This window comes from Nannobrachium achirus (assembly GCF_963921795.1).
Source record: "Nannobrachium achirus genome assembly, chromosome: 7".
Taxonomy (NCBI): domain Eukaryota; kingdom Metazoa; phylum Chordata; class Actinopteri; order Myctophiformes; family Myctophidae; genus Nannobrachium; species Nannobrachium achirus.
This window is the reverse complement of record NC_137816.1, coordinates 62,627,982-62,636,421: the sequence shown is the minus strand read 5'-3', so window position 1 is coordinate 62,636,421 and position 8,440 is coordinate 62,627,982. Positions and strand designations below refer to the sequence as shown.

Sequence of the window (8,440 nt, the reverse complement as noted above, 5' to 3'; positions counted from 1 at the left end):
GAACCTGATGATCTGTAATATGTTAAACAATCTGCGAAGAGTTTAACCTGCAACATAATTTTGTAGTTGGGGGATCCCTGCTTCGTTGTATTTAATTTGGGACAGCACAATGTATTTGCATGTTCATGTGTATTTAAAAATATCTAACCACTTAATACTTAGTGAACTTGACCTTTCACTCTGGACTTGGTCTCTCTTTTCCCCTCTCTACACTAAACTTATTTGCCGAAAATAGCCGATAATATTATTTGCCGAAAATAGTCAATAATATAAATAGTCAATATAAAAAGTGAGCGGTGCTATTTATTTTGTTAATTTCATTCATTAAGGGTCCCACAAAGCTTGGCCAGAGCCAAGATATAGTAGACCAGATGTAGGCCATGCTTAAGAGCCCAGACAAAGCCAGATGTTGGAGCTTAGCTCCTTCCAGCAACGTAACGCTCAAAATAGTTCTTAGAATAGGGTTCAAGAGGTTAATGTAAAAAAAATGATCCTATCTATCGGACAAAGATTTGGGCCCACTAGGGATCCTGGACCCCCTGTAGTAACTGTGAGGACCCACTAGGTGTCCCGGACCACCTGTAGTAACTGAGGACCCATTACGGGTCCTCCTGTAGTTGGACCCCTGGTCTAAAGCCATCTGGCTCCAGTACTCGTCCCTCAGAGCCACTTCCTGAGGGCGGCCAGCGCAGAGCCAAAGGCCCCATATGCCTGCTGGCTCCTCCCACCACGGTGGGCCAGGAGCAGAGACCCTGCCTCCGGCCCATGGCCCGCCACCAGCAGCTGGGCTGCCGCCTCCTCCACATCCCACCTCCCCCTCTCCTCCTCCTGCCCAGAGAGCAGGAGGGAGACCAGCGGGGGATAGAGGGCCGAGGAGACGCAGCCCACCAGGAGCCCCGCGTCCAGGAGCAGCGAGAGGAGCTCCCGGTCGTGTGCGGCGGCGGCGGCAGCGTCCGCGGTCATGCCGTTGACCCGGTCCAGGGTCATCTGGAGCAGCTGAGGGTTTCCGCTCTCTGCCATCAGCTTCAGGGCGTCCAGCTGGAAGGAGGCGCCGAGGGGCCGGTCCAGGAGCAGCAGCGCGGCCGCCTGGCGGATGCACGCCACGGGGAGGCGGTGCCTGCTGCCGTAGAGGGAGCGGATGATGGTCAACACCCGCCTGCCCGCGTCCGCTCCCCCCTCCGCCCACTGGGGGCAGTGACAGAGCAGGGCCGAGGTCAGCTCCACCCAGGGGTTGGACGGCTCCTCTGTTGTCAGCGTCGTAGTCATGGGCGGCCACGCCAAAAGGAGGAGCGCGAGCGGCTGGAACTCCTCCCACTCACATGCGCCGTCCAACAGCTCCCGGAAGAGGGCGCGTCGCCCGTCCTCGTCCCGGACGTCCTCCGTCCCGACTGCTCTGTGAAGTCCTCCGTCGTTTCCCAGGACGCCTTGGGTCCTGTGGAGCAGCAGCAGGGCCATCATGTCTGTGTCTCCCAGGCCGAAGAGCTTCTCCAGGATCTGCAGGACGTCGCAGCGACGGTGCACCGGCACCTCTGCATCGCTGCAGTACGGTCGCAGCCAAGCCAGCAGGTGGTCTGAGGTCACCATGCCGACGTCATCACTGCTCTGCACAGCGGCGGCGGCACGCACTGCACTTGCCATGGCCTCCATCACCCCGAGGGGTTGTGGGTAATGGGCCAGGGCGTCTGCGTGGCCGCGGAGTGCGAGCTCCACCCTCTGCACGGCGTCCTGCAGAACAGTCCGGACCGATAGGTCCGTGCCGCCCGGCGGCACCACGGCCAGTAGCTCTCGGATCAGGTCCAGCGGCTGCCCGTCGGTCGCCATGGTGACCGCCAGCTCGTGAACCTTTGACCTCTCAGAACGGGAGCGATCGTACGCGCGGGCATAGCCTCGCAGCCTCGCCTGCCCGCTGTCTCTGAGCGACAGGATAAAGGGGTGGCCTAGCGTGTCTAGGTGGGCCTGCGAACGCTGCAGGTGGGCGATGGCCTGTTCTAAGGACAACACGTCAGGGTTTGTCCCCTCCTTCTCTAAGGCCAACACAGCTGGGTTTGTCCCCTCCTTCTCTAAGGCCAACACAGCTGGGTTTGTCCCCTCCTTCTCTAAAGACAACACAGCTGGGTTTGTCCCCTCCTGCTCAACGGTCAACACAGCTGGGTTTGTCCCCTCCTGCTTTCCGTGGTCCTCGGCTCCCCTCATCTTCCACTTGTCCACCAGCTGATGCAGAGCGGCACCGGCTCTCCTGACCAGCTCGCGGCGAGCCCGGACACTCAGCCGGTCGGCCGCCGCGTGCGACAGCGTGATGCCGTCCAGGAAGCGGATGGTGTGGGCGGGGCTCATCCTCTCCAGGTATCGGATGCAGATGTCGTACGCGTGGAGGAAGTCGTGGTCGTTCTGCGGGGGTCTCTTCAGGAGCTGGGGGTCCCCCTCCCAGAAGAGCCTCTGCAGCCATGCACCATGCACCGCACTGGCGGAAAGCATGGCCCCTCCCCTGCCGGGCACGGGCAGGTGGTCGGCCAGTTTGGAGAGCGACAGCACGTTCCGGCTGGTCAGGACAGGAGCCAGAGCGACCAGCGGGTCCGTGTTCCCGTCGGTCAGCTGGCGGTAGTCCAGTCCAGTGGCCGTCACGGCGCGAAGCTTCCTAAGCAGCTTGACATGGGAGGCGAGCGGGATGCGGTCGGCAACACAGGCCTCGCAGCCGGCCGCCTCCAGCAGGGTGTAGCAGTAGAGCAGGCGGCCCAGGTCAGTGCCCTCCACGCCGGGAAAGATGTACTTGGTCATGTGGTCGTGGAAGGCCTCCGGATCTACCTTCAGAGTCTTGAACAGCCCCAGAGACCTGCTCCGCTTCTCGATGTCCCTGGTGGAGAGGCCGCTGTTGGTGAAGAGGAACTCCAGGTGGGTCATGCAGACGTCCCACAGAGGCATGGCGTAGCGCTGGGCGAGACACAGAGAGGTCCTGTACGCGCCGTCGTCCAGGGTCTCTGCCAGGCCCAGAATGCTCTCCTTCTGGTATTCGGCGTCGGAGTTGAACCGCCGGATGTCCACGCCGCGGCACAGAGCTCGGAGCGCCTGGGTCTGGGTCAGCTCCGTCAGACGCTCTCTGAACACGCGCAGCTGGCCTATCAGCTTCTCCAACTCCTCCGGCCAATCTGAACGTGCCAACACATGTCGGGTGACCAATTGGATCAGCAGCGTGGGATCGGCCTGGTAGAGGGAGCGACTCTTGTCCTTGAAACAAGGCACCAGGTGGGAGTAGATCAGCAATGAGTAATAGTATAAAGCAAGTTGCAGGGACACAGCAGACTGGCTCTGCTTCTCAAAACACCTGTTTGCGTCCAACGCCTGTGGCAGGGCCAGCAGATAGGCCAGAGCCAGTGTCAGGTCCCTGGCAAACGCATCGTTGGCGAGGTGCAGCAACACCTCTGTAGCAGTGGAGAAGGGCGACTGTCCTTCTGTCTTCACCTCGGCCAGTTTGCCGGTCTTCAGCAGAGCTTCACTGAAGTTCTCCCGAGGCACACTAACAAAGGACACAAACAGGTCCTGACTCGGGTCTACATACGCAGCGTCAAACAGCTCCTGGTAGAACGGGCTGCAGCCCTGTCTCTCCAGGTCGGCGTTCTCACCTGTTCTCGCCCTTTCCTGGTCACCGGAGCCGGCTCCTTGTCCGTGAATCGGACGGCGACAGTTGAGTGAGTCTTTCAACCAGCAGTTGTCGGTGACTCCGGTCAGGGTGGCATTGGTCTGTCCCGTGGGGGTCAGGACTCCAATGGTCGTCGTTGCCACAAAGTCCCCCGCCGCTCCGACGGAGTAAGCAAGGCTCGGAGCCCCGATCTTGGGGAAGCCGGTCTCGTCTCCGTCCTGTCCTCTCTGGACATAGTTGGGATCCGTCTGATTGTTGACCGCCTGGTAGAACACTCGAGAGTGCAGATCACTGGAAGCGGCCAGGAGACGGAAGATGTGGTCAGGGGGGCAGTGGGCCAGAGAGAAGGCCAGCAGCTGTTCTCTGGCCCCCAGGTCTGCATAGCCCTCGCTCTGCCCCAGCAGGCTGCTCACCTCCCAGCCCGGACTGTAGACTGCGGCCATGAGGTCCCGACAGTGGACGTAGGAGGCCTTAAAGTCCAGACGCCGGAGAGCGTGCTCTGCCAGCAGGGTCAACACTTGACCTTTACACTCTGCCTCGTCGTCTCCCGCCACCCGAAGGTGTGCAGCCAGATTCAGCAGCATAGCAGACTGTCTGTAGGCTGTTGGACTCTGAGAGATGCACTCCTCCACCACGGACAGGCGGTTTGACCGCAGACGCACCTGAAGGGGAAGCATGTTCACACCGAAGTCCTCCAGCTGACAGAGGGCGCTGATGAGGTCCAGTTCCTCCCGGACGGCCAGAGGGCGGTCAGTGATGAGCTGGAGAGCAGCACTGGCCAGGTCCATACACGGGTCTGACCTTGAAGTGGAGGAGTTGAAGTATTCTCTGGCCACAGCCAGCACCAGCTCCACACTCCGGTCATAGGTCACTTTCAGTGTTTGACCTTCATTACCCCAGTAGGACTGGCTGACCGGCACGTTAGGGCAGACCTTCGAGCAGTGCATGAAGTGCCCCGCCAGGCGGACGTTCTCTGCACGGCCCGAGCGCAGCAGGGATTCCACAAATACCTGGAGACACATCTCTGCTTCCAGGCAGGTGTAGACGTCTTTCTGCATGTCCAACAGGTCCTGCAGGAGAGCCCGCCACCCTGCCTCGCTGACCGGCGGGTCTTTGCATCCGGCATGGCGACAGAGCGTGAGCATCAGGCGGTGAGCTTCCTCTCTGCTGTGCTGACTGTTCTGTAAATAGAAGACAGGTCTCTGAAGGCTGTGCTTCTCCAGCAAATCCAGCACGCTAAGATGTTTCTCCAGTTTGTCAACCTGGTTGTGGAGGGACGGGGTGACATCCGTCTCCGGCCCGTAGCCCCTCTTCGGCAGGCACTCCAGGATGTCATAACACAGGCCCAGCTGATCGTCCCTCTCGCTGCTGTAAATGCACTCCAGAGCCAAGGCCATCAACTGGTCCGTGTGCCCTATGATCTTCTGCTGGCAGTCAGGCTTAGAAAGTTGGAAGATGGTCAGGGGCAATGAGAGGTCTCGCCGGGCCAGGTCGACCAGGTACTCTCTAAGCAGGACTTTGGACTTGCCGTCTGCCCGACTCTCACAGCGATGTAAAAACGGAATCATCCGCTGGACGACGTCCTTCACGTAGTGCTCCTGGCTGGAGTTGTTCATGAGGAGGCGGAGCTTGTCGATGTCACTGAGCTGCTGTAAGTCCCGGAGCGTTGTGCTCGTCTCGCACGGCGTCTCATACACCAGGGTCTCCATGGTGACCAGGTCGTCGTACAACAGCTCCAGTCCAGGGATGTTGCGCTTCTTTCCCAGACTGGCCAGCGCCAGGGCGCAGTCCACCTGACCAGAGCTGGACTCGATGGCCAAGGCTCTGCTCAGGTACCAGTCAGTCAGTAGCTGGATGGAGGGTGTGAGTGTACGGAACCGCAGCTGCTCTGGAGCTTCTTCATACAGGAAACTGTAGTGATCATAATGATCATCATCACCACGTGGCGTCTGGTCCAACGCCGCTCTGCACTCGTCAACTTCACACCAGTCCATCTCTCTGTGTCTTTCCTCGACCCACGGAACGAACAGCTTCTCTCTGTCGTCACTGTCATCCAGACAGGCCTCTGGCAGTAGAGCGGCATACTCGTTCGGAGGGGTGGTTTCTGGGAGGTAGCAGAGTATCGGCAAGCGATGCGGCAGTACGTCCGCCCCGTGATACGTGAACAGAACATCCAGGGCCTGCACGTTGTTATCCCTGGCGTAGTTTCTCGCAGAGAGGACAATATTCTGGCTGCGGAATTGCCGGAAGAACTCTGCGTCAAACCTCTCCTCTGCGGCGTGAGGACCACCCAGGATCTCCTCGTACGTCGCCAGCCGGTCCAGGTACTGCAGCAGCTTCTGTCGGTTCAGGCACAGCTCTTTCTGCTCCAGAGTCAGCCTGCTGAAGTCAACCTGGGCCAGCAGCGCTCGTCTCTTGCTGTTCTCTCTCTCCTTCCTCTCCATCTCTCTCTCCTTCCTCTCAAGCTCCTCCTTGGCCGATAGGAAGTCCCGGTATGGAAGGAGGTTGTCTACGTCCTCGGGCATGGCGAACGGGCCCACGTCCTCTCCGTTGCCTATGGCGACGAGGGCCTCCAGGTCTGTTCCTCTGAGTCCGTACTCCAACAGCTCCTTGGCCGCGTCCACATTCTCGGGGACTCGCTCCCTGCACTCGCGTAGCACCGTCGAACGCTTCCTGATCTTACTCAAGTAGTCCTGCATGGCGGCGACGCCGGCGGAGCTCTCTCTCCAGCGTCTCTGGTAGAGCAGGTCGGTGTCCAGGTGGTAGGCCTGAGCCACAGCTAGGGCCTCACCGTACTCCTCCTGGTCGATCTTCCTCTGGTAGAGCTCCATGGGTGTGGTGGCCCTCAGGCTGACCAGCCGGTAGGTCTTGACCAGGGTGCGGGCCCGCTTGCGCGGCGGCGGGGCGAATCGATCCATCTCCGTCACATAGTAAAGGCCCTGCTGGACGTAGGCGAGGTAGCGATCCTCTGGCGATGACTCGTCATCAGTGTCGGACTCCGCCTCCTCTACCTCCCCACCACTCGGGCTGCTCTTCTGCGCCAGCTGCTGTACCTCACACTCCAGGCCGAGGAAGCGCCCACCATGTGCGCCGGTGAGGCGTGGCGTAGGTTCTAACCATTCGCAGGACTCGCCAAGGAGGTTCCTGAGGGTCCTGACAGAGGAGACGCTGAGGGAGCCGGAGCATCGAGCCAGGACCAAGGCCCGGTCGCTCCACCAGCTCACATCCAGCAACGGGTAGCACTGGCCCTTCTCTTTAATCTTCTTCCTTTTCTTCAGGGAAGCGTTCCATTCTGGGTTGACGTCCTTACATCCTGGCTGTTGTTCCTGGCTCCAGGCAGCTCTCTGTCTGAGGGAAGGGACCTCCCACAGAGACAGGCGGCCGGAGATGTGAACCACAGCCAGAAGTCTGGCGTCAGGACTAAGGCTGAAACGGAACACGCCGTCCTGTTCGACTGCCTGTCTGGAGAGAAAACTGAAGCAGCGCAGGGTCTTGTTCTTCTGAGTAGCACTGGCATCATCCTCATAGCTGGGGATCATCTCGTAGTACGGAGCCCCAGACAAAACCCTCCAGGCCGTGATGCCACAGCGAGACGCCCCGGACCAGCTGCCATTCCCGGACTCACAGCCCCCGAGCAGCAGCAGCCGCTGTCCAGGGTGGTAAACGGCCGACGTGACACCGTGGGAGTAGTGGGCGCTGAAACTGAAGCTGTGGTTCTCCCGGAAGCTCTGATCGGTTCCACCACTGACCAGGTAGCTCTTCAGCCCGCCCCGGTAGTTGATGACGAGGAGCTCTGCAGACCAGCGGGCACTCGCCGTGTGCTCCAAGAAGACAAGACCTGCCGCGGCACAGCTGGCGTCCCCCGAGGAGCCGACTGTCATCGGGGGGATGACGAAGAGCTCGCTGCCCGTCAGGTTAAAGACGCGCACAGTGCCCACACTGTCGGCATACGCCAGTAGGGTGCAGTTGTGGCTCCATGCCACCCTGCGCCACCGCGGCCGGGGGTCCTCGGGCACACGGCACTTCACCATGGTCGATCCAAAGTGGTCCCTGGCAGATCTGATCTCCACGCAGCGGTCCTGAACCACGGCCAGCAGTCTGCCGTCACTGGCCATCTCCAGGTGCCATTCCATCTGCTTGTCGACCAACCGGATGAGACCGGGCGGCAGGTGGGAGGAGCCTGAGGGAAGGAACCAACGAAACGCCTCTGTCACTGCCTTCGCCGTGACAGAGGTCGTCTGCACCTTGTTCACCAGCAGCTGGGGGTCAGCCTCTGGAGGCCATTCGGCATTGATCAGTAAATCATATAAAATGTTTTCATCTTTGCCAACATTTCTCTCGTCATTCATGCTTACTCACTGTTCTGTTGTCTCTGTGGTCCTTCCTCGTTTCTCTATTTTCTCAGTCTGTGTCTTTATCCTTCATTATTTCTATCTTTTTCATTTTGCCTGGAAATATCATTAATTTCAACGCCTCAAACGCTCCAACCTTCGACACCTTATATAGAGCTCTGGTCTGACAACACAAAGCATTGCCATGCATGCTTAATAATGTCAATTTGTGCAGGCGTTCTTCTCTACTTACTCTTTCTCTCTTATTATGTGACCAGGTCACAGGCCTGGCGTTTCCAACCTTACCATCTCTACTCTCAGTCAGCAGCATTAGCTGCATTGCTGATAAAACTTGTTCAATACTTTAGTAAACTTGACCTTTCACTCTGTACTTGGTCTGTTGTTGTTGTTGTTGTTGTTGTTGTTGTTGTTGTTGTTGTTGTTGTTGTTGTTGGTTTTCCTGTATACCAAACAA

General features: G+C 58.9%; 1 protein-coding gene across 1 annotated transcript; it reads right to left on the bottom strand.

The window, feature by feature from the left end:
* Positions 1 to 660: 660 nt before the first annotated feature.
* On the bottom strand, positions 661 to 7,983 carry LOC308288897 (NBAS subunit of NRZ tethering complex-like; the record flags this gene model as incomplete). The annotated part of the gene is made up of 1 exon (XM_080730371.1): positions 661 to 7,983. One exon carries the CDS (start codon positions 7,981 to 7,983, stop codon positions 661 to 663), a length of 7,323 nt encoding a protein of 2,440 aa, XP_080586497.1.
* Between the last annotated feature and the right edge of the window lie 457 nt (positions 7,984 to 8,440).